General features: G+C 39.9%; 1 protein-coding gene across 1 annotated transcript in view; it reads right to left on the minus strand.

Moving 5' to 3' along the window:
• Positions 1 to 6604: 6604 nt before the first annotated feature.
• The window catches only part of MOSMO (modulator of smoothened), a 66511-nt gene continuing 45576 nt past the window's right edge, over positions 6605 to 27539 (minus strand). Inside the window, exons 2-3 of the mRNA XM_036280353.1 lie at positions 11964 to 12176; positions 6605 to 7154 (exon numbers count right to left, since the gene is read on the minus strand). Of these exons, the coding sequence (XP_036136246.1) occupies positions 6970 to 7154; positions 11964 to 12176 (398 nt within the window). The 3' untranslated portion in view covers positions 6605 to 6969. The remainder of the gene's footprint in view (positions 7155 to 11963; positions 12177 to 27539) is intronic.

Raw genomic sequence — 27539 nt, forward strand, 5'->3', positions numbered from 1 at the left:
CGGCTTCCTGGTCGGGCATGTGTTTGGGCTTCCGGCTCGGTCCTGTAGGGGGCGTGCAGGAGACAGCTGATCCCTGTTTCCTTCTCACAGTGATGTTTCTGTCTCTAAAAATCAATAAAAATATTTTAAAAATAACTACAGATGTGTGAACTGTAAAAAAAAAACCTCTTGTCCTGTTTAGGGTCACGGTAATGTCCGTCTTCACAACAGCACATAGAACAAGAACCGGTTGTTGGTGCCCTGAACACAGAAACTGTGGAGTGAGGGAGACTGCAGCGAGTCCACCACGCTAGCAAAGGATGTAGAAGACGAGGTAGTCGAAGCTTTCTTAGATACGTGGATTATTTTTTCCCCTAGAGCAATTTATTATGGATAAAGGAAAGGGTTTTCTTAGACTGGTTCTTCAACTGCATTTGTATTTGCCACACAGAACAAAGCAATGTAAAGGAATGAGCATTTACTTTTCAATTTAGGAAAATAATTGAATTGTCTTAGACAACTAAATTAAATATTTAGACAACACAAAGAGTGCCAGAGTCAGGACAGAGCATGAATTCTACTGACTTATTCTGACGGACAGTAAGTGGTGACCAAATTCGTTGGCAACACTACTCAAGCGCCCGAAGTGGCAGTTGAGGAAAACTGCACCTAAAACCAGAGACATTTCTGAGTCCACTCCTTTCAGCAGATATAATGAGAACCACTGTGGCAGAATCGAGTCTTTGTAAAACATACCAATGTATGGTTTCATGACCATGGAGACCTGCCGGCTTGCACCCCCCCCCGGCAGGGTGCCCGCGGCGGTCTGGTCCCGTGTCAGTATTAGCACACTGAGTTCAGCAGTCAAGTGTCTTGAGTCTACAGAAATACCCTAAGGTGGCTAATGAAACGGGCATACTATACAGTTAGGTACTTACCAATGAAATGACCACAGGCTGAATGAGGCCAGCCCCTGCGTTCAGGAAGTTCACTGAAGCAATTCTGGAAGACGGGTGCCTGGGTCTTTCAAACCCCCAGGAAAGAGTTTCACAATTTTCCTTTATAACCCAGCTCCAAATTCAGTTCTGATAATTCAGTCCATGAGTAAAGCACTATGCGAGTCTGCAGGGAACATGACAAAGCCACATTCCCTGCATGTCAGAGTTTACAATGTAGTTAGAGAGAAGTATTTAGTAACAACCGCACTGACCTTTGAATGCTTAGTATGTGCCAGGCACTTTCCATGCTTTCTCTCATTACACTAATGGTAACCCTAGGATGTAGGCACTTATTAGCCCCATTCTACAGATGAGAAAACCAAGGCTCACAGAGGCTAAGTGATTTATTGAGGGTCACACTACTAGAATCGTGGAACTGAGGTTTGAATCCAGGCAGTCTATCGCATCTAGTAAGTTCTGTTACAGAGGTATAAGCAAAAGGAAAACAAAGTGCACAAAATTAAATATAATTCAGATACAGGACTGGGGAAAAGTGCGAGGAGGGGGTAGTACAGACAGAGCCTGGACAGAGAGCAGGTGCAGTGAAGGAATAGACAGGCTGCTTTGTCAGTGGAGAGAGAGAGGTGGGGAGTGAGGCTGAAGAGCTGGCCTCGTGGGACTAAGAGGGGTTTTTCAGGACACGCTGAAGAAGTTTGGGCTTCATCCTGTAGCCTGGGGGTGGGGATGGGGAATGACAGGAACTTGAACGATAGGCTTTCAGTCATCAAAATTGTTCTGGCAGAAATGACTTGGATGGACTGGAGGGGACGCTTAGGTGAATGCAGGCTGGTTCAAATGGCTGTAGAATTTGAACAGCTGTGCTGGCCTTTGACAAAAGGCCTGTTTGTCAAGGGCGTTCTGTCCTGGGTTGAGTGTCCTGCTGAGACCTAGCTGTGTGACAGAGGGAAAGCCAATGGGCTTTTCGGAGTCCCTAATTTCTTCATCTGGAAAATGGAAATGCTGAACATGTCCTTACAGGTTTCACCCAGTTCTGAAATTTTCTAAGTCTCATGAAAAATTTCTTCTTGAAATTTAATCTTGGGTAGTCTTAGTCTGTGGAACTGGGGCTGATTTCTAGAAACCTGGAATGTGCTTGAAAATATCATGTATTTTCTCCCTCTAGGAAAGAATCAAAATTCTAAAAATTAATACAGCATTATGCTTTCTATCTTTAACACCACTTATAAATAACTTTTATTTTGTTGCCGGGTAACTGTGACCCAGAAGAGTTGACCTTGCTTAAAAGAAACCCAGTCTTCCAGTCTTGGTGTTTTTCTAGTCTTCTCATACAGTGGCTACACAGAATCGATGGGAAGCTAGGTCACAAAAAGGTATCTTTGAGCCCATGTTATTGTTTTCAGAGCCAGTCTGTTGCCTTTTCATAAGCTATTACCAAAGAGAAGGAAAAAGTACCCACCAGCTTAGTTCAGAAAAAGTCTACCATTGCAATTTCCAACTGCCCTATTCATTAACAGGGTTATAGGAAAGAGCCATTCAAAGACCTCTGATCCGCGTTATAAACCAGGGTACGGTTTGGGGGTGCAAAGACAGGGTGAACGAGTCATCCCCGTTTACTGGAAACGTTCTCAGTTAAAGCACTGAAAAGTCTCACGTCCCAGGGAACCCCTCAGCCTTAGACAAACCAGGACAGCGGTTCACCCTAAGAAAATGCCCTAAAGATCCAGAACTAAGTCAAAATCCTACCTTGTCTTAATCTCCCCACTGAGGCTCCTGAAGAGGCCATTTAGAGAAGAAACAGCAGCACAGGGTAAATAGCGCTTTACTTGGTCATCAGTTATTATACTGGGCTCGTCACAGCTCCAGAGAACTACGGGAAAGCTGTGATGGAACACAGGGACCCATCTAGGCACCACTCCAGACGTAAGTCTTAGAGGCTAGGACCCTCTGGCCTGCAGTGGAGTGGACCCAGAAGACTGAGCGCAGCCGAGGGCTGGTCCGTGCCGGGAAGGAAGCGAGTGGCTTGGCGGGCCTGGCTTGGCTCATCTGCTAGTTCAGGAAACACGGCAGGAGAGGCGTGTGTGCACAGTCCAGTCTGGCTAGCTGACGCTTACTGCTGACAGCCTAATCCACACTCGGGAAGACAATGGCGTCCCTTCCCTAGTGGGGGCGCCGGGAGGAGGAATGGAAGAGAGGGGGGCCTTCGCCCGCATGATGCTAACAACTACACCAAACTAAGAGGCATGGAAATGTCACTGTGAAACCTCTATAAGAAATACATTTTGAAATAAATTTTTACAATCAAAGCTTATTTCAAAGTAATAGAAACCCTTTTAGTTTCTTTAGTAGACAATTTATTTTGATAAACTTGCTCAATAACAAAAATACAAGTGAAGAAAATTATGTTCATTTTATACATTTTATATTAACAATTTGTTTTGAAACTATTAATTGAAAAATGTTATAACCAATTAGAAAACAATTCTTAATAAAACTTGGGGTAATACACAGACCTTGCTCACAAACTTCAAAATCTCTTGCGGTGATTCAACGAACCAATCCTGTGTAGAGAGTCCACCCCACACAGGCCACATTTTTCCTTCATATGTTTTTATCCTTCAAATTTAGCTCTGAAAGACAAATTAGCTCTGAGACACTTTGCTGTTTTGTGCGGTGAATGTGAATTTAATTTTTAGAAGAAGATTAAAGTGGGTTCATAATCAGAGTAACTGTGGCTAGTAGTCTTTTAATAAAGATAAAATAAACGCAACAGTTCTTCCCATGAAGCCCACAATGCAAAATAATAGCTAAGAGTCCAACCAAAGTTAGTTTCCGATACTTTTCAGGGCCTTTCCTCTAAATCAATAGATTGTATGTCACCAGGACTACTTATTATTTACTTAAGAGATTAAACAGTGAATTCACAGAACATCAAGTGGGGATAACAAAGCTTTAGGCAAAAGGGTGAAAATCAGTGAAGTGTTTTGGTCACCTAGAACATCAAAAAGAAAAAAAAATGAGCCGTCCTTCAAAAACAAAACAAATGGAAGAGAAAATAAGTTTGTAAGAAGTAGAAGAGTCAGAAAAATTACATACACACATTAACAACATAGAACATGGATTACCTTTGGAAAGACTCATACTGAAATGTTTGCTTTTAATGAATTGAAGATTTTCCACATTTACAGATGTTTAGGCATATTTAATAGGAGCTTCCAAAAATTTCAAACTAAGTCCTGTGCAAATAAAACCTATAACTAGTTTTCAGCAGATTTTACAGTGTGTTCTTAGGTATGAGAATAATGCACACTCTAAAACAATGTAACAGACAGAAGTTTGACAAATGATTGCACCATAAAACAGTGTTTTATATACAGTTTACAAGCTATGATTTCCTGCTATAAATTAATACTGTACTATATAGTACTTATTATTGTGACTTTTTAAAAGCAACTGCTGACAGCTGTCTCTCTGTTCACTTATAGGATGTACAGAAGTTTACATGAGTGAGGCCATCTCAACATTTGGTCTGGAAGAGCAGGAAGGTCTGACCTCACCACTATTCGATGGGACAGTGGAGCCCTGGTGGGTGCTGACTCATGACAGGAGCCTCCCCCCGGCAGTCCGTTATGCACTGGACTTCCAAGACAACGATGAAATTAAAGACTATGTAATGGTTTGGGCAACAGATACAAATAAAACCTTAAGTTTGTCATCTTGCAATACCACTATAAGTGAAAGAAGTAAACAGCGGGGACATTCTTAGCAGCTGAGAAACTTTCTCTCCCCATGCTCATGATCCAGTTAAAAATATTTTGAGAAACTATTTACAATACAATTCATCTTTTGGAAGAGAAAAGCTCTTGGTCATATACTTTAGTCTGAGCCATACTTTGCTAACACCTTATCTCAGTGGCATAACGGTGACTAGGAAAACTTTCCTTCAAAGTGAGCCATGTGACTGGGGACCAATCAAATGCACCCCCTGGGAACGGCAGTCCCAAATGTCCACAGAGCACGTCCAGTGGCACTCTTAGAACTGACTAGACACTATGGCACTTAAGGAAAGAGTCTCCACCAAGCACCTTCTAAGGGTTCTTTGGCCCGGGTAGGAACAGTGCAACACTCCCCGTAACACTCCAGGAATGCTGGCAGGGGTGGCCCAGCTCCCGCCCCACCCCCACAACAGAATACTGCTGAACGGCAGTGAGATACAGCAATGCTACCACAGGCCAGTGTGGGAAACACAGGGTTCCTCCACTTCATACTCTGAGTATCTGAGGGGCAGCCCCATCTCTGAATGATCCTTCTCTGCAATCTAGGTTTTAAAAAGCAGTGCATCCATTTGTTTGTGTAGAGCTGTACTGTCTAGCTTACCGGCTCCACAGGCCCCACCGACAGGGACATTTGGGTTGCCATTACACTGTGAAGAGAAACTTGGCTCCATTGCCACGAAGGACCCTCCTGCCCCCCACTGCAAACAGGAGGTCACCTAAAGTGTCACCTGGAGAACACTGAGCACTGACCCGAGGCAGGGGACGTGGAGGAGAGCAATGCTGTGGGTTCAGGGTTAGCTGCAATGCTTCTTTTAGGAAAAACATAAAGCTGTGGGTTTAGTACAGCCCTTTAAAGTAAATGCGAGAAAGTTAGCTTTTAGCAAACAAAGGCATACAGCATATAAAGATATTGTATTGCTCAGGTTTTTGGTAAAGGAGATGTATTAATAATGCTTATGGATGAAGAGAACATGAATTTAATTTTTATAGCAGAGTGATACTGGTGTTGTAAATAGCCAAAATATTGTAAATTGACATCACCAGTGAACTTTGTATTTATGTACAGTGTGTACGTGAACACAGAAAATGCATTACTACTGTAACAGATTGAGCCAGTAGAAAAAGAACCTCTGTACAACATACAACAGTTGCCAATCATTTAAATATTGTCAAATTCCCCAAATTACAAGGTTTGACATGATCTCACCTTCTACTATCATATACAAATAAATTAACCTACAAAGAATTTTAGCTTAACTTAAAATTGCACCTAGAAAGATATGGGATTATTTGTACCTATTACAAAAACCTGTTAAAATCAAGGGCTGTTACAAAGAATGAGGTAAACTGAAGACTCTCTCCACTACACAGCCTTCAGATAAATGGCTTTTTTCTATTGAGTTCTAGGTTTGCACACCACAGTGTTTTGCTAGCAAAGCATTCAGAGTTCTCTTCCAGGAACAGTTTCCATGTGTGTATATAAATACACACACACACACACACACACGTGCGCACACACGCGTGCTCACACACACACACATATACACACTATATACTGCATCAGCAAAATATATATATTATATATATTTATATAAATATAAGGAACATTTCCCCCACCCACCCCCAGCAACATGTTTCTTAGTGTTTGATTTTTTTTTTTGTACACAGAGAATAGGGAATTTCAGAATTTTTACATACATTTTAGCAAACAAGTTTTGATCTACTGGCTTCTTGGTGCAGTAATGCAACGGCATTCCCTTCTGGTGCCAAAGGCTCACAGTCCGACAAGGAAGCTGTGAGCACTAATTTCTGAGGAGGTGAGGCCAGCCCCACAGGAAGTTCTCTTGCATCCCTCTGGTCCACCATGACTCATAAATACTTAGAATTTTTTCCCCTCAAATGAATCATTAGACAGTAAAACATAACAACAGTCACAAAGGGCCACATGCTTCCAGCAGAAAGCACCCTCCTTCACTAGGTGCCTATCACAGTGCAGACCTGACTGCCCGAATATACGCTCAGGAAGCTTAGTCAATATTGTCTGTATTTGGTTATGGAAAAGGCTCTCATTTTTTAAAAATCCAAAGTGCATAGTGAGAACAAATCAAAGCATTTTTTTCTTTTCAGCATGTTTCCTCTGAGCATCTTCCTAAGCAAGGACCACTCAGATGCCTTGCCTTTGTCCTCTCCACCCTCCAAAAATAAAAAAATAAAACAAAATAAGAAATAATAAAAAAGTCAAGCAATTTAGACATTCATCAGCCTGGTAAACAAACTTTGCCAGCAAATAGAAGTCCTACTATTGTAAAGAAAATTGATAAGACAAAAAGTACATATGATGACCCAACTACTGTGTTGTTGGGTAATTTATAAGGTTGACCTCCGACTTCATTGATGTAAAATCCTATTGGAAATATTAGGGCAGCCATACAGAAAAGGATCACTGTAAAACAAACCAAAACACAACGTTAGTAACATGGTTCAGTGATTAGGAAAACATGAAAATTTGGAACAAAGGAAGTTTATAAGAAGGGTTGTGGATTGATAACATGGTCAAACCTGTTAAAACATAAACCACCTGTCAAAAGGTTTGCATATGCTACAGATCACATAATATCCCCAAAACCTAACAACGAAATTCTGTAAAAGCTACGTTAGCCTTTTGAGATAATTTCACGTATCAGCATTAAGAAAGGTTGCCAAACCTACTAAGTACCTGCATGATTTCTTCTTAACTAGCAGAGGTGATTCAGGGCTAAGTCCCGCTGTGCTCCCCACAAGCGGTGCGGTCTCAGGCTTCTGGCTCCCTCCTGAACATGGAGTGAACACCAGTAGTACAGCAGATAGTATCAAGTCCCTGGCACAGTGCCAGCCATGCTAACCGTGAGTGCTGAATAAATGTTGCGTATGTCATCGTAGTTATTATTTTGCCAATTCTTTGCTCCTATCACTTGGTATTAGAAGGAATTGGACAAAAGGTACATGCAAGTACCATTTACTTACTCTGGTTTAAAGTCATCTAGTGGAAAGAACCTCAAACTTCTGGGATGATTAGCAAATTGTCTGAGTGGTTATCTCTTATCATGGACAAAGTTCCAAAAAAACCTAACCTTGGTCAGGTTTCTGAATACACTGAGATATGGGGGGGGGGGGGGGGGGGGGGGGAGTGGGGAAAGGAAGGGAAAGAAAACCTTTGGGTTTTGTATGCAAACACAATGAAATCTAGTATTTGCTAAAAATGTTTCTAGAAAAATATCAGAAAACTCACTGTCTGGGTAAAAATTCCATAGGCAACTGTTTAGCAAACAGAATGCTCCCCTGCACTATCAAGGAAACAAACTGCCTATAGAGATAGGCTAGTTTTTCCAATAAAATTGTTGATGCTTTCTGAAAGCACACTGGTAAAATGTGAATAGTTCTTCAAAATTCTTTGGATGCACTGGCCGGTGTTGCTCAGTGGTTAGAACATCAGCCCAAGTACAGAAGCATCTAGGGTTTGATTCCCAGTCAAGGGCACATACCTGTGTTGCAGGTTCAATCCCTGGCCCTGGTTGGGGCGAGTATGGGAAGCAACCTATCAATGTGCCTCTCTCACATCAGTGTTTCTCTCTCTCTTCCCCTCCTCTACCCTCCCTCCCTCTCACTCTCTCAAAAATAAAAAAAAGTCAATGGAGAAAATATCCTAGGGTGAGGATTAACAAAAAAAAAAAAAAAAAAGTCTTTGGAAGCAGAAACATTTCTTAGTGTAACATGAAGACAGATGACTATATTCACTGTATATGAAAAGCTGAAGCTTTCCATTATCATCTGAATGAGAAACCCTTTCCAAGACAGACCTATCCCAGGAATAGTGACAGAGTCCTGGGCACATATCAGCTGACACTTGTCTTAAATTACTTTAGTGTTAGTCAATCAACAGAATTTAATAGAGTCCTTTAAAAGTCAATAGGAGCCTTTTCCTGGAATAGCTCCAGAAATGTATTAAAAAAGTAATATTTTCTCAAGTAACACACTAACTGAAGAGATTCACCAGCACCCTTGTCTTCTTTGCACTTATTTAGGTGGATTATTTTATATTATACACACAGTCCATTTCATTTTGGGTGAATGACCACACAATATTACACAAGCAAATTTGGATTCTTTGCAATACCTACAATAGAAATTAAAAATCCAGTAATTAAGTGTTAGATCTTTTGGTCCTTCTGTTGTATAGTCAGCAATAACTAACTTCATTAGCACTGCCAATGGTCACTCATCACATTATCTGTCACCAATTTCTAATGGTTCTTATGCCTCAATATGGTTTGGTAAGTAAAATGAAATCACAATCTAAGTAGCTATATATAAAATCTATAAAAACAATTTGTTTCTTAATGACTAATTTAATCTCAAAACTAAAATAATTTAGAAATATGTAGATATACAATTCATTCCATTCACTGATGTGCTGACTTTATTTCTATCCTTTCCTATTTTCTGCTGTATACTAAAAAGCTATCCATTACAATGGAGTAATAATTTAATGACTATATTTAAAGTAGAATTTAATATTTACAAGACTTAATTATTTTCCCAATTGGAAGAGCTTAGTCATATTTAAAGAAAGCATTGAACTCTTATTCAATCTAATTTTTGTTTTTAATCCAAAGAATTAGGTTCTCTATACTTCCTGGGGATATTTAGTGTGGGTAGATGATTTTTCTTTTAAGCTATTGAGACCTGAGAAGTTACTTTAGATCTTAAAATATTATTAATGCTGATAATATCTATCAACTTTTGACAATTAAGTTCTGACTTCTAAATAAGCTATAAAGACATTAAGTTCATATCTTCCATGGTGGAGAGAGCTCGGCATCCGGTGTACTGGTAAACTAGGGTGGCTAAGGAGAGGAGCAGGGTCAGGCTGGAAGAAAAAGACACATCTTCGTTACCCTCTCCCGCCATGGGCCAGCCCCACATGTGCAGCTCTCCTGAGAATCCTCCTCACCTCGCATTCTTACCCAATCTACAGCTAACTGGAACACCAATACAGGTGTCCCCCCAAAATGTATAGGGTGTCTGCTATTTTAATTAACACTGGCTTTATAATTACACTTTTTTAGTGTATACATTTTTGGGGGCACCCTACATTCACAATAGAGATGATGATATACAATGGTACATTTTCAGAGGCTGAATGAAAACACTAGGGGGAGCCCAATCCCTCTCAGGACTGCCAACCCAGTGGACAAGCTCTGGTAACAAAAAACAATGTATGTAAGGAAGCTAAGAGTAATGCAGCTCTATGCTTACTTAGATGACATAACTCCAAGTTATATTCTTGAGCTAAAAAAATCAAGGTACAGAATAGTATAAGAAGAACAAATATATACTTATAGAACACTAACACATACACGTACATGTTTTTATGCTTGGAACACCTCCAGTAGGAAATCCTAGAAACTAGTAACAATGGCCTGCCTCAAGGAAAGGGGTATTGGCTATCTGGATGACAGGGCCACAAATAAGACTTACTTTTCACTTAGTGACCCTCTCGTAAACTTTGAATTATGTATCATATGCATATTATTTTAAAAACTTAAATTATCTTTAAAATAAGGGCAACCCACACTGCATGTGGGGGCAGCTTCATATACTTAAATATCCTCTATTGAAGGGCAACAAAAAGCAAGATAATCATAGTTCTTCCCTTTACTGGGTCACAAGAAACAATGGCTCAGTGAGCATCTTAATCCTTTCTTTCACGCCTACTACTTTGCTAAATTATGTTTGAGATTTTTCATATTTATAGCATATGCATTCCCAAATTTCAACTAACTCCAGAAACAATACCCTCCTTCTTTGATTTTACACAAAGAGTGAATGCTATTTGAACAAGTGATTGTACCTTGTGAGCCAAGATTCTCTTTCAATTCCTCATCGACACGGTTTAATTTAGCAGCACTGTCTACAACTGCCTCTGGACTTACGATCTCGAAAAGAACTGTCCTGGGAAGTCTGTTTGACCTCAAACAAGATCATCTCCTTGCCTCATATTTCTTAACAAAGATGGAGTTTTTTTTAATGTCAAAAGCAACTTGATCTAAATTTAAAAATTAAGGTAGATATAGAGACAAAATAAAACAACAGAACCAGAACCACACATCAAGAAAATGAGTTTCACAGAGAGAGGGAGAGACAGAGGCTCATGAACTAATATCCTTACCTTATGGTCTTACAGGGAGACATGGAGTTTTAACATTAACAGGGACATGTGGGATGATGCCTCACCCCTAGTGTATAAGTTCTTCGTGAAAATATCAAGTGGAAGTAAGCTGGTAATTTTTAAAAACTCACGCAAACCTGAGATGGTTTTAGGCGCTGCATTGGAAGTGGAATCCTGTGGTGTGCCAGGGTACCATCACCCTGTACCTCAGAGCGGGCGGGCCCTGCTGCCAGTCTGCGCCGGGGACACAACCCTTTGCTAGGAGGCCATCCTGTGTCTGTAGGATGTTTACAGTGTCCCTGGCCTCTGCTCACTAGGTGTTAGCAGCATCCCCCTACTGGTGACGATCAAAAATGTTTCCAGATATTGATAAATGTCCCCTGGATGAAAAACTGCTCTGGAGAAAAATAATCAAGGAGGTAGAATTATAGAAATAGCTTTTCTTCATATATTTTTGCTTCCTTTAACTTGGTATAAGTCTCTGGCATTTTAAAATTAAACCAATTCTGCAAAGTACAAGAGAATGTGCAATATATAAATATATCATACCACTGGGCACTGACTAACAGAGTAAGAAATGTTGAGAAACAATGATTAATAACCAAATGTGTTGATTTTTTTCAATGGTCACATACAGCTGACAGAAAAAACTAAAAAATCAATGGTATTAAAAAGTACATCAGTACCTTAATCTAATTTACATTTGTTATATTTTCATCTAGATTTATCTTTATTTGATAGCAGACACTAATACCTTCAAGAAGAGGAAAAGACTCAGTTGAGTAACAGACCTCAATACTCATGTCACAATGTGAGTAAAATAAAATTCATTAAAACAGCATTTCACACACAACAATTAAGGTTTGGATGTCCTGGTCTTGTGAGAATTCTGAAGAGCTGATGGGACTGTGCAGTTTATCTGATGGCCACACACAAGTAGTGCTCTTGGATGGTTATGGAGTCCTTATTACTGATTCTTGATTATCTTCATGAAAATACCAGTGTGCACGCCTTCTAGACAAATTACTAGCACAGGCTACTTACTTCCAGTGAATGCTATCCATCGAGCGTATTTTGTAGCTTCTCTTCGCCAGTGGGAAGCCACCAGCAAACCACACGTGACAGTCAATGAAATGATTCCCATGATGATAAAAAACAGAGTGGTGACCCACTCCGGGGGGAGCCGAGGGGGAATGCACGTCCGGTCTCGTCCGTGGATTGTCTGACACTGCCGCACCAGGCCCACTGTGAGCGCTCCTGAGGATGCAAAAGGTGGGAATGCGTTAGTGGGTTTGGCATGCCCAGGGGTATTCCCTACCAAACACCCCTTTCGTTCATGTTTCTCTCCATGTGGGTCATTCAAGCACTTAATTCTACTGAGTTGCACTCTTCAGCATTCTGCTATAATTAATAAGGTAGTAACACTTGGCTTAACATAAAAGTAAACTTAAAAGGCAGTTCATTTAATCATCATTAAACAAACACTTTTCTGAGTACTTGTGTCAAGTGCTATTTCTAGGCTCCAGGAAAATAACAGTGACCCAGAGAGATGAGGTTCCTGCTCTTGCTAGCAGAAAGGGCTGGAACTTCTATTTTCCCAGATCCAAGACTCACTATATATTATTTTATTTTGGCTGAAGAGAAAAACACTTCTCAGAAAATTGAAGGCAACTTAAAATACATTTAAGCATGATATACAAGTAAAATTAAATACTAGAACCAATATATTTTCTTAAAGTTAAAAGGTTTAAGAATATTATAAGTACTTTTCCATTATATTCAAGAAAATGTTGGAAAAACTAGTCAATCTCCCCCATTTAGTAAATTCAGTGAGGTTCGTACAGCATACACGGGTTCACAACTGCCAAACCATCTGGCATCCAGTGGTTGGTCTGTACTGTTGCTAAGATTCATTTTCTGAGTAAGACTTGGTCAACATAATTTCTATCATACTCACACATGTTCCATAAGCTGTCTGGGGAAAGAGATCTGCAAAGGCAATTGTGCTGCTACTACTGAATCTTCCAAATTCTGGTCCTATCAGCACCCAAAGTTTTACCATGAAGCATGAAGGTATAAAGTGCCCCTTTCTCCTTATTCATTCAAATGACAGGAAAGTGACTTTTGTAAAACATAAGGTGTATTTTATTTATTTTTTAAAAATGTTTTTATTGATTTTTTTTAGAGAGAGAGGGAGAAGAGACAGAATCATCTATGAGAGAGAAACAGCGATCGACTGCCTCCTGCTCACCCTCTACTGGGGATCAAGCCCGAAACCCGGCCTGTGCCCCGACAGGGAACGGAACAGGGACCTCTCAGTCCACTGGACAATGCTCAATCCACGGAGCCACACTGGCTGGGCCATAAAGTACTATTTTAATGTAAACATGTTCTCATATAAAACCGAAGGAACCCCTCAATCAAATTTGGAGTGTACTAATTTCTAGAAACCTAAATAAGAAAGGGAAAGTAATATTTCATCTCCTCCACGAAAACCTGCTTGTCTTAAGGACAGCTGAGAATGGGGAAATCGCAGGAAAGAGACTTGTGGAGCCACTGGAAACAAAATAGATCTCTGCATCTTTTTTGGGTCTTAATTAATCTTCTCAATGTGCACAACACAGCACTTGCCTCGGACACGTGGCTTTCTGAGGACAGCAGTAAAACGCAGAGGCATTCTGGGAGGCTGCCTGGGGGGAGAGCCAGATGGGAGGTGTATGAGCACAGATGTGGGGGGAGGGGGCTGTGAGGAGAGGGGCCTTTCCTGCAACTTGTATTTTACCATTGATACAGCTTTAGAAAATAAAGCAATATGTTCAAAGAAAATAAAGCAAAAAAAAAAAAAAAAAAAAATCAGTTCTGTTCTCAAAACTGGGTTGTACTCATTTTTTATTCTTCTAATGAAGTCTGACCACGTCTTTCAGAAGAATGAAAGAGGATAACTCGAACAAATTGTGCGTTTTTCTCTCAAATCACTTAATACTTAGACCCATCTTGTGCCATCAGAGGTGCACACATGACCGCGTGGGACCCTCTTGGCAGGGAGGGCGGAGGGAAGTGAGCTACCTTCACATCCACGCCCAGCTGTCCCTTCTTCTAGCTGCTGCTTGGAGTCTAGTGACCTCACAGACCAAAGAGAAGAGAATCAGTTCAAAGTTTTTGACAATTGTTAACCTTTAAATTAAAGTATCATGGCAACTGCTAGAAACCAGAAAGGGGAAGAAGATGGAGGTAAGCACCAGGAAGCTGCAAAATTGTTCTTACACTGAAACACTAAAAAGTCTCCTTGAAAAGAAAACTTGGGGGAGAGGGAGTGTCTTATTATGATAAAGCATTTCATTGTACTTTTGGAAATAAACAAGGCTTTCATAGCAGTGCTCAAGAACCCCTAAACAGGAAACTACTCCTGATCATTCAGCAGAGGACTGTAACAAATTAACCTCTGTAGTCACTCTCCCATTTATAAAAGCTGAATAGACAACAAGAACCTCTGACAAAGTGGATTCTGATGATAGGCCCACATCTCCCAACTGCATGCCACACCACACGAATACAAGTGGAACACGTCAGAAAATGAAAATTAGGGCTCTGCCTTCTACAAACCACATGGAAATAAGTAACCTGACAGATGGTCAGCTTTAAAAGAAGTCATGCTCCTGTAGTGACAGAAGTCCTCATCACCACTGGCCAAGACCAAATATTCAGCAGCTGCATTCTGGCAGAGAAGAAAGCAGATGCTACCAGACAACCAGAAGGACACTGTACATAAGAAAATCACTTCGCAGACATTTCACTGAGTGTCTCCCGTGTGCTCAGCACTGCTGCGGTGGTCAGGGACTCCAAAACCAACACTGCCACCCTTGCACTGTAAACAGACTTTCCGTAAATACATTGTACAAGGCTACTGCAAACTGCAGTCAGTCCACACTGCTGCCAAGATTCATTTTCTTGAGTAAGACTCGGCCAACATAATTTATATCATACTCACACATGTTCCACTTGCCTCAAACACATGGCTTTTTGAGAAAGGGATCTGCAAAGGCAGTTGTGCTGCTACTATGGAATCTTCTAAATCCTGGTCCTGTCAGCACCCAAACTTTCACTAGCTCTTTAAATTTCATCTTTTACCTCAAAGAATTATCTCCTGCATAGACTCAAGTCCATTTCTACACTTACTAGTCAAGATCTTTTATATTCTCCAAATTCTCTGAACACATTCAGTATGTATTACACAACTGTGCACTTGATTTAGAGTAGCTTCTTTTTATCCCAAACAGAAAATGAGCTTTTCAGGAAGGAACTGAACCTTCTACTTCATTGGAAACCCCAGAAAGGCCTGCAGCAGGGGGCAAAAGCAGGAATTAATAAGCATTTGGTGAACCTACACAAGTAAGAAACAAGCCAAATTTAAAATCATACTGTGTTAACTATTATCTCCTGTAGAACTGTCTTAGGTGATTTCCTGAAGCACACTAATTCAACACAAGTTCAGCCAGTCACTTATTTTCGTTTTAGCCAACAAATCTTTTGCTTCTTGAAGGGCCTATAAAATTCCATTTCCCAACCAACCAATCCATCTTCACCCTGCAGCTGTTTCCTAGGTAACTAATCCAGCCGAATAAAAGACTAGCACATGATAGAAAAGGAAAACCACGCTAGGACTGCAGCATCTGCATGCGTCTAGGTATTCCACCTGTGTATTATAACACCAGGGGGTCACGATGAGTCTTACCCTGTTACGTGGGGTATCTGAACCAAAGACGCTCTTGACAATCATCTTCTATAGATCCAGACACCTGAAGTGATTTGGCATGGCCAGACTGAAAATGTCTGTTGCCGCAATAAGCACAATTACTAGGCAGGCATGTTATCACTACACGTAAAAGCCATCACAGGAAACCCAAAACAGGGATTGTAGAGCAGAGAGGCACACCCACCCACCAGAGTGTCAGCAAATCACATGTGGTGAGTACCCACCAGCCTGGACATAGAACGAAGTAGGATGACATGGTTTCTCTCTCTCTCTCTTTTTTCCTTTTTATTGAATTTATTGGGTGACACTGGTTAACAAAATTATACAGGTTTCAGGTGCACAATGAGCAGTCAATCCCTAGTAGTATTGAGGATCTCTTGTACATGAAAATTCTTTCCCCCTGCTGTATTCAAGATTCTCTTTATGTTCTTTGCTTTTGACTATTTGACTATGATGTGTCCTGCTGTGGATTAGTTTGAGTCTATCCTACTTGGAATTTGTTGAGATTTTTCAACATGCAGATTTGGGCCATTATTTGCTTAAATACTCTTTCTGCCTTTTTTTTTTCTCTCTTCCTTCTGAGACTCCCATTATGTGTTTGCTGGAATAGTTGATATCATCTTATGGGTCTCTTTTATGCTCTGCTTATTCTAAAATTTTTTCTGTTCTTCAGTTTAGATGATAACGATTGACCTGTCTTCAAGTCTGCTGGTTCCTTCTGCCAATTTCCATTTCATTTATTGTACTTTTCAACTCCAGAATTTCTATTTTCTTTTTATAATTCCCATCTCTTTATTAGATATTCTCTGTGTGGTAAGACATTGTTTTCTTATGTCCCTTCAGTTCTTTACCCGTGGCTTCCTTTATTTTCTGACACGTATTTCTCACAGCTGACTTAACTCAGCCTAGGAGGCCCAACGTCTGATTCCTCAGGGGCAGTTTCTGCTGACTTTTATTTTTCTTGTGTATCAGCCCTACTTCCCTGTTTCTTTGTGTGCCTTGACATTTTTAATTGATAACTGGAATTTAAAATAATACAATGTGACAACTGTGGACAGCATATCCCCCTCTCCCCAGGTGTGTTGCTGTCTGTCCCCTGACTTTCCTGGAACAGTGCTGGGAAGGACACGCTGCTGGCCTGAGCCTTCGCTCGTGCCCTCGGCCGTCAGCTCGAGGCTGGGAGGCGGGCGGTCTGAGCACCCTGACTCAGGGTCTCAGCCTGGGCCCTCTGGCCCTGGGAGGCACAGCTGCCTGAGGACGCGCTCCTGCTGGGCAGCCACAGACCAGCCAAAAGTAGGAGGGCCTCTGCGGGGCCTTCCTGGTGAGCGGCAGTCTTGGCTGGCTTTCCTGTTGCGTTTATGGGAGAGCAGATTTCCAGAAGCCCTTTTCTACCATCTCAGAAGTTAAAATCCGCAGGTCCCAATTGGACTCAGCTTTGCCACACTTGGGCAAGTCACTTAATCTTCCTAAGCCTGCTTCAAGCAGAAAAATAATATGACTTACCATTGAGGTTTCTGTGAGAATGAAATAAGGTAATAAGATAATACTTGTAAAGCAACTGGAACTTTAAGCACTGAATAACTATTATATGCTTTCAGGACAGGAAATTATACATTTTTGTTATAGTTAAAAACAAAACAAAACATGGTAGTAGACACAATCATTTAATACAAAAGTCTACTCATGAAAGTCACAGTCCAAAATAAAAAGGGAGACATTTGCTGGTTGCTAAGGCTGCTGGTCATAAAAAGTATTCAGGACCTCGCTCCCCTGCCCAAATGCTTTAGTCTATCATTCAGATGGAAGATTAAGCACAAGGCAAGTTCAGACTTGCAGAAATAAAAGCTCTGGGGACAGATTTTTATAGGAATAGCAATGCTGAAAACATTGAGATTGAGACTACTTTGCTAATAGAATGAAATCACAAAGTGTTTTTGTTAGATAGTAAATAAAAATGCTCATTAGCTTCTTTCTATTTATCTTTATTTTTCAATCCCAGTTTACAGTCAACACTACTCAGCATTACTGCTCCAGATGCACAGCGGAGACCAGAAAACTGCGCACACTCAGTGTTGTCCCCCACTGCCACAAGTAACCCCCTGCCCTGGGCCCCATACAGTCTTTTTTAAGTTTGATTTTCTTTTCCCTTAAGTCCTACAGGCTGTTCCATCCCTGTTTAAAATACAACCACTATCAGCTGTGGTTCAGCGGTCACACCCCATTTTACTATTGCCTAAATCATATCCAACACTGTCCTTCGTTACATTTGATTGTATCTGTCCTTGCTCCATAAAGTTGGCCTTGGGCCTCCTCCTATAAGGACGTAAATCATAAACAAGCAGTAAATCCTGACTTGTCTGCTTTACTGACAAGTACAGTGTGGTACAAGAATCTGCCCCATCACCCTCCCCGTCATCGAAGCTCTTAGTCTATCATGCCTGCTCGAAGACGTCGTGAAGGAGAGCTCGCTGGCTTTAAGGAGAGCTCGCTGGCTTTGCAGCTGCGCTCACAACGGGCGCGAGCCTGTGGAGGGCACCGGCACGCTGCTGGGGCAGCCGCTCTGCTTCAGCAGGGCACGTGGAAGGGGGAGTGGGACCGAGAACACTGCTGTTTACTATGCCTTATCTGAGTGTGGATAATTAATACAATTTTGTTCTTTTAAAAACAGAACAGGTATTGCTTTAGATTTTTAAATGTGTATAGAGTATTACACATTAACTTTAAATAAAATGTAACTGCATTTACATTACACACTGTGAAATCTTTCAATGATGTGTCAATTGAAGTGCATGCTATGGATCTAAAAGAAATTAGACAACACCACAGAAATTAGAGTAAACTACAGTGAATCAGGTAGAGAACTAATGTGGAATTTAAATTACTACCTCTACATTTTCTATTCTACTTTAATTTGTCGCTCATGAGAAACCCTGTGCAGGAACTTGAAAGATCATATCAGGACACTAAGTGTTTCTTCCCTAACTGATTTGGCAGAAGAAACCCAAAACAAATTTAAAATCTATCTCACCTAAATGAATAATTCCCATGTTTTCTATGGAGCAGTGGCTTAGGCAGGTGACACCATTCCCTGGTAAAGGGAATAAATCAAACACATTTGGTAGGTCAAATGGTTTCTGTGGACAGAAAAGTACTGCAGAATCATTACAAAAGTACTTTAACAACACTGTTGAAGAGCAGAAAGTCCACAGCCATCGACCAAACTGGGTCGCCTGTGGAGTGACCTGGAAGCAAGCAGAGCGGCAGACAAGAAAATCACTCAACAGTCCTGGCCAAAAGCAGTCATAAAACTGGGGCATTTAGAGCCAGAAGGGATCTTAAAGATCATCTGTCCTATCTCCCCAAGTTAGGGTTGGAAGAATACTGAGGCCCAGAGAGGGTAAATGATAAATCAAGGATACAAAGTAACTAGCAGTGCTGGGACCAAAACCCAGCTTTTCAATTACCTACTCTAAACTATTCCTACCACTGGATGCTGACTTCCTGAACACCATTCACTCAGTAAGGAAAATGATCAGTATTCCTAAAAATACCTTCAGGAACATTCAGATTTATACCAGAGCATATGTAATTACAACTTCATAAGCAAAAGACAGTTAAGTCTAAGAAAAACTTTCATGGCATGTCAAAACATACACAAAGAGGGAGAATATGTATTTGGATTTCTCTTGCCAGTTCATAGGAGTGACTCCTATGGGCTCCACACTCTAGCCTCACTCTGGCAGGGTAGCTCAGTTGGTTAGAGTATCATCCTGATATTCCAAGGTTGTTGGTTTGATCCCTGGTCAGGGCACGTACAAGATGAATCAATGAATGAAGCATAAATAAATGGAACAACAAATTAATGTCTCTCTCTCTCTCTTCCTTCCTTTCTTTTAAAAATCAATAAATAAAACTTTTAAATGTGGCCTCTTTCCACACCAGCCACTCTTTCTGATAAAAGTTCAAGAAATACTCCACTTCCAGCTCATCTTCCTTAAAGAAATATACCAATTTCTTTGTCTCAACAAAGGGATTCCCTGCTTTAGGATCTTAGTGATTTCCAAGGAACCTTGGTTATCTATGGTCTACTCTCAGACACCACAGGGGCACGCACATTTCTCATTTACTTGTGCAGTCCAAAACCGTGCATCATCTCCTTCTCAGAAAGAAGTCTGTAGGGTATGTCACTATGAAGAAACAGCTTTCCTGCGGGTATAGCAAAGTTTCCATTGCATGACTTCCAGGTCTGTCAAAATAACTTATTTTTCAACTACTTGATATATCAATACTAAATAATTCTAAATTATTTTCTAATAAATTGTACCCCTTAATTTACACAAGTATAGTAATTCTCTGATATTAAATCAAATTCTAAACTGTTTAGTCACATGTCCATTGACCTAACCGGGAGACAACATATCACAATGATTAGAATTCAGGCTCTGAATTAATATTCAGATTCCAGGTCCATCACTTACAAGCAGTGAGATTTTAGGCAAATTATTTAACCTATTTATGCCTCAGTTTCCTCAACTACAAATGAATATACAACATAATGACCTCAGAGTATTGTGTGGATTAAGAGAATATGTGTAAAGCACTTAGAACAAATGCCTGGGACAGAGCAATAACCTGACAAACATTACATGTTATTAATGATACATTGCTATTTCACTAAAGTATGTACTTTCACTTTAAGGAAGGAAACAATCTGTACTTCCTCTCCTTGCTTTCTTGGTCTTAGATGAAAAAAAATTGTAAATTTGTGTGCAATTTATGTAGATCTACTGAATTATTTAAAAATTAATCAGAGCTGTAAAATTTTAGGGTCTTGGAGATGCGGGGAAACCAAGTTGGACACTGAGACCAGTGTTCACTCTGTGCCACTGAGCATGGTCCATCAATCACTGAAGACTGAAATGCTTTGGAAAAAGACAAAAGTTCTGATTTTGATAGCTGCTCTTCCATTTAATCTTTAAAAAGAGCTTATGTTCTCACTGTAGTTATATTGGGCTTCAGATTGAAATGTAAGGTGATATCCTCCTCACTTTTCAACATCGGAGAACATTACCTAAGCTTTCACAGAAATGTATAATCTCAACCCCCACTAATTTGCTTACATTTGTGGTAGCTGTGGTCTCCTAAGCAAAGAGAGGGTGGTCTAGGGAAAGCATCCGTCAGAGCAAGTCTCTGCAGAATTTGAGAACCCTGGAGCTACGCCATGAGATATTCCTGACTTTTCTATCCACGTCTCGGAGGCACAGTGCTATCTATACCAAGCTTTCATTCATTCAGCAAATACTGAGCGCACACTCCTTGCAGTACCCAAAGCAGTGAGTATGAAGAAGAACACAGACATGATCCCTATACTTTCAGAACTTATAACATACACAAAGAGCCAGACTACACTGACAGAAAATGGAAAGCACAATACAGACAGTATGCAGTCTCAGCCAGGAGAACTGTGCAGCCCGGGGCCAGGACGCTGGAGATAGGCACTCCGTGCACGTCACACCACTCGAGTATTTTTGAGCAAGAAACTTCACTTTTTAAGGTCTACTGCCCCATTTTACAAATAAAGTATTTCCTAAATGGTTTCTGTTATCTCTTAACGTAAACAAATGTTTACGTTAGCTTTACTGAGATATAATTTAGATACAATACAATTCACCACTTTTATGTGTACAAGTCAATGAGTTTTGAAAAATGTATACAGCTGTCATGATGTAGAAATCACCACCAAAGTTCCCTCACATACCTCTGCAATTAATCCCCTCTCCCCGTTCCCGAGACAGATCTGCTTCTATTACAGTAAACCCTCAATTTTTCAGACCTCAGTTGAAACGACTTCGGACTTAACAGACAAAATTTCTGGTTCATATGTCACGTGAAAATTAATACCCTGTTAATTTAAAAATGCTTTTAAACAAGATTTGCTTATAAATAAATTAAGAATTTGTTTTGTTATTAATTCACTGTTATTTTTAACAAATTTTAGCGAAGAGGACACATGTTGGAAAAAACACTGTAGTAATTTCACTGACATAAATAAATATTACATAGTTACAATTATAGTCTACATATTTAAATCCAAGTCACCACTGGTAAACAATGTTTGATGAATGATTAGCACATTATCATTCGCATTGCATGCGATATTGATTCTGTTGTTGTGTGGTGTGATGTTCTGCAGCAATTTTTGTTTGGGGGGAGAGGGTTAATCCTTCCAGGAGGAGGAGAAGATTCTAAACGTTGATATTTTTAGAGCGTGGAAGGGAGGGAGGGACAGGGGGAGAGAGGGAGGGAGAGAAACATCGATGTGAGAGAGAGACATCAATTGGTCTCCTGCATGCCCCTCACTGGGGACTGAGCCCACAACCTGGAAATGTGCCCTGACCAGGAATCAAACTGGCAACCTCTTGGTGCATGGGTTGATGCTCAACCACTGAGCCATACTGGCCGGGCTACATCCTTCTTAACAGTGGCTTTTGAAGGACCAATTTTTACATTCTGACAGTCAATATCTTAATCCCTACCTTCTGTGACTCCCTAGTGGCATAAGTGGCATACCCCATCACCCTAAACCCTAACTAAGACTTAGGTGATCAGACACTACATTGGATAAAACACCAAGCAGTAAACTTTTATTATTTTTATTTATTTTTTCTTTTTTATTAATCCTTACCTGAGGATATTTTTCCATTGATTTTTGGATAGACTGGAAGAGAGGGAAGGAAGGGGGTGGGAAATATCGATGTGAGAGAGACACATTGATTGGTTGCTTCCTGCATGACTCCAACCGAGGCTGGGGATCAAAACTGCAACCCAGGTACATGCCCTTGACTGGGAATTGAACCTGAGACTCTTCAGTCTTCAGGCCGATGGTCTAACTGCTGAGCCAAACCAGCCAGGGCAACTTTCATTATTGTTAAAGCTCTCTGTAAGGAGATTCCCAATGATGCACAGAAAAAGACTACCAAGGAATATTCAATTTTCCTTATTATGTCTGGACAGACAGCTAAAAAAGCATAACATCTGAAATGTTTAAAGGACAAATATGTAGAAGAGTTCTTCATTCCTTGTCTAGACAAAGCTCATTGTCTAACCCAGATACTTAGAAAATATCAGTTACTTTTGGAAGATCAATTAATTGTAAAGCCTATTCCCTGACTGAGTAAATAATAGGTGATGGACAAAAAATAATGAAATGACCAATACACCTGGCAAGAGAAGATGGTTACTCCATGACAACAGAAAGCCTCAGTCACAACAACCAAGATTTACAAGGGACAGTTCTTATAAACCAAAGCTTGCCAATAACAAAAATGATACAGAACATCCCCAATGAGTTCTTCAAGTTTATTCCAAGTCACCTTTTTCTTCTCACTCCGAGTTCTCTCCAGGTAATCTAGATTAGGTTCCCAAAATCATTTATTACCTATAAGGCAATGACTCACAAATGTACCTTTAGTGAGGACATCTCTTAAACTCCAGATTCCTACATGTTACTACTTACTTAGTTTTCCTCTTTGATGCCTCACAGGCATCCTGAGCTCATCAAATACAAAAATGAAATCACCTTCCTTCTCAAACCTGGCTCTTTCTAGTGTCCTATTCAATCTCACCATTGTCATCCAGCTACGCAAAGCCATCCTTCCTCTTCTAACCCTAGAACTCGCTACTCCGAATCTCTAAGTGAATCAGTCTCCTAAACATAGAAACCATCTTCTTCTCGCCATCTCCACTTCCAGCATTCCAAGCCCAGCCATTGTCAATTCCTATCACACAGCTCTTGTCCCTTCCGATCCTTTCTTCTTCACATGGCAGAATAACTGTTTCTAAAATGCAAATCTGGTTTTTGTCCCACTGTCTTAGACCCTTAAAGGGCTTCTCATCATCTTTAGGATGAAGACCATAAATAGACCCCTATCAGGGCCTACCAGGCCTCTCGGACATGGACTATACCTGTTTCTTCAGTTCACCTCGTCCACTCCCTCCCCTGCTTGATACACTGGCCCCACTGATTTTCTCTTGTTCTGAAATGCACTGCACTCTCTTACTTCGAGGCCTCTGTGCATGGTACTCCTTTTGCCTGTAACATCACATCCTGCTCATCCTCTTGCTAACTCCTACACTTCCTTTCATTCTAGGTTTAAATGTCATTTTCTTAGGGAAGATTTCCCTAGTAATTTCTTTCTGTTATAGGCTCCCATTAAACTCTACTTCTCCCTTTACAACACTTATGACAATCATGTTTATTTTCATGACTTTTTGGTTTATTTCTCTTCTACCTGCTAGATTCTAAGCTCAGTATATGGTCTGTACCTATTGTATTTACCAATATACATCCAAAGCTCAGCACAGTGCCCAACATGTAATATGCCCTCAATAAATATATTTTCCAGCTTATATGTTTGAGGTATAATTGATAAATAAAATTGTATATATTTAAAGTATACAATGTACGATTACCACAGTCCAGTTAATTAATACACTGATCACCTTACACAGGATGTGTGGTAAGAACACCTAAGATCTACCCTCTTAGCAAACCTCAAGCATAAAACACAGTATTATAAACCATAGTCACATGCTGTACATTAGATCCTCAGAAGTGACTCATCTTATCACTGAAAATTTTACCCTTTGATCAGCATCTCCATCCACAAGCAACTGCCATTCTACTCTGTTTCTGTAAGTTCAAGATTTTAAAAAGTTTTTATATTTTTAGTTCCCACATATAAGTGACAGCATGCAATATTTGCCTTTCCCTGTCTGGCATATTTCACTTAGCATGATGCTCTCCAGGTTCATCTGCACTGTTGAAAATACCAGGACATTTTTATGGCTGAATAATATTATTCTGTACACATACACCACCTTTTCTTTATTCACTGATCTGTTGACAGACACGTTGTTTCTATACCTTGGCTATGATGAATAATGCTGCAATGAACATGGGCGTGCAGGAATTTCTTAAAAATACTGACTTTATTTCCTTTGGCTATAAACCCACAAGATGGATTGCTGGATCACATGGAAGTTTTATTTTTAATTTCTTGAGGAACCTTCATATTGTTTTCCATAACAGCTGTACCAGTTCAATTTCTGTTCTCACTCAGAGGCTACAGGGCTGCCTTCCTTCTATGTCCTCACCAACACTTGCTCTTTTAACAGGTGTGAGGTGATATCTCATTGTGGTTTTGATATTCATTTCCCTGATGATGAGGCAGAATACTGTTAAAATGTCCATACTACCCAAAGTGATCTACAGATTTAATGCAATCCCTACCAAAACACCAATGGTACTTTTCATAGACATTTAAAATAATTCTAAAATTCATATGAAAGCCCCCAAACCCCAAATAGGCAAAGTTATCTTCAGAAAGAACAAAGCTGGAGGCACCACACTTCCTGACTTCAAACGATCTTGCACAGCTAGTCACCACAGCGGCAGAGCCCTGGCACAGAAACAGCCAGGGCCCGGAAACAAAGCCACACGTACACGGTCAGCTAACCTCTGACAAGGGCACCAAAACACACAATGGGGAATGGACAGTCTCTTCAACACATGTGCTTGGAAAACTGGGTAGCCACATGCAGAAGAATGAAACTGGCCCCTTTATTACACCACTCACATCAGTGACCTCAAATGGATTAAGTACTTACGCGTAAGACCTGAAATTGTAAAGCTACAAAAAGAAAACATAGGGGAAACCTCCACGACAGGGGTCTTGGTGATGAATTTTCAAACATGACACTAAAAGCACAGGCAACAAATACAAACCAAACAAAAATTAAAAAGGTTTTGTACAGCAAAGGCAACAATCGACAAAAATAAAACCAACCACCTATGAAATAGGAGAAAATATTTGTAAACCATGAATCTGATGGGTTTATATCTAAAACATACAAGAAACTCATACAACTTTATGGCAAAAAAACCCCCCCCAAATAATCCAATTTAAAAATGGGCAAAGTCATGAAGAGGATGTTACCAAAAAAAAAAAAAAGGGGGGGGGTGGCAAAGGACATGAAAAGATATTTTTCCAGAGAAGACATACATATGGCTGACAGGTATATAAAAAGGTATTCAGTATTAATAATCATCACAGAAATTCCCTCGATAAACATTAATGGAACAGTACATTTCTTCTATTTCATTTTTGTGCCTATTATTTAATAACCCATATTTTATCACATTATTCTCTCCCTCCAAAATAAAAGATAAATTAGGGAGTAGTCAATTATTTGTCATTTCAAGTTAGAGATCATTTAAACAGTAGCTTTCCTAGGCCACTAACACTATTTAGTTAATTTTCTAACTATTTGAGGAGGGGAAACAGGGAAAAAAGAAAAGAGAAATGGCCCCGGACAGGTGGCTCAGTTAGTTGGAGCATGGTCCCGTATACCAAAAGGTTGCGGGTTCGATTCCCAGTCAGGGCACATACCTAGGTTGCGGGTTTGATCCCTGGTTTGGGTGCCTACGGGATGCAAAATGATTGATATTTCTCTCTCACAATGATGTTTCTCTCTCCCTTCCTTTCTCTCTAAAAATCAATCAACATATCCTTAGACGAGGATTAAAAATAAAAAAAGAGAAGTGAACATTTATTTCATTAAGCCTGCAAAACATGCTACATTTTTAGTGACATAGCCAAATAATAATTAGAAACCCTGAATAAAACAAGAGCCAGCAATCATACCCAATAGACACAGACATTAGGTTAGGGAAAGTAGGAGGGGGTCAGAGTAGGAAGGAGGGAAACAATGGGGAAAAAAGGAGAACATCTGTAATACTTTCAACAATAAAAAAGAAAAAAAAAATCATACACCATGATCAAGTGAGATTTATTCCAGGGATGCAAGGTTGGCACAATATCCGGAAATCAATTGACGTCATACACCACATAAAGTGAAGGATAAAAATCATGTGATCATATCAATAGATGCAGATAAAGCATTTATTTGATAAAACCCAGGACCCATTTATGATTAAAAACTCTCAGAAAAGTGGGAACAGAGGGAACATATCTCGACATAATAAAGGCCATGTATGACAAACTTACAGACAATATCATATTCAAATGGGCAAAAATTAAAAGTGTTTCCCTTAAGAACAGGAATAAGACAGGTGTCTGCTTTCACCACTCTTATTCAACATAGTACTGGAAGTACTAGCCACAGCAATCAGACAAGAAGAAAAAAATAACAGGCATCCAAATTGGGAAGGAGGAATTAAAAAGGTCATTATTTGCAAAGGACATAGTATTGTACATAGAAAACCCTAAAGACTCCACCAAAAAACTACTAGATTTAATAAATAAATTCAGCAAAGTATCAGGATACAAAATTAATATCTAGAAATCGATGGCAGTTTTATATGCCAATAATGAACTCTCAGAATGAGAAACTAAAACAAAACAAAACAAAAAACCCATTTACCATTACAACAAAATGAATAATATGTCTAGGAATAAACTTAACCAAGGAAGTAAAAGGTCTATGCTTGGATAATTATAAGATACTGAAGAAAGAAACTGAAGAAGATACAAATAAATGGAAGCATATACTGTGTTCATGGATAGGAAAATTTAACATTATTAAAATATCAATACTATCTGAAGCAATCTATAGATTCAACTCAATTCCTATCAAGATACCAATGAAGTATTTCACAGAACTAGAACAAATATCCCCAAAATTTATATGGAACCACAAAAACCCCAAATAGCAACCACAATTTTGAGAAAGAACAAAGTTGGAGGAATCATGCTACCTGATATCATACTATACTAGAAGGCCACAGTAATCAAAACAGCATTGCCCTGGCCAGTGTGGCTCAGTTGGCTGGACATAGTCCTGTG

This window comes from Molossus molossus, unplaced genomic scaffold, assembly GCF_014108415.1.
Source record: "Molossus molossus isolate mMolMol1 unplaced genomic scaffold, mMolMol1.p scaffold_m16_p_3, whole genome shotgun sequence".
NCBI lineage: Eukaryota > Metazoa > Chordata > Mammalia > Chiroptera > Molossidae > Molossus > Molossus molossus.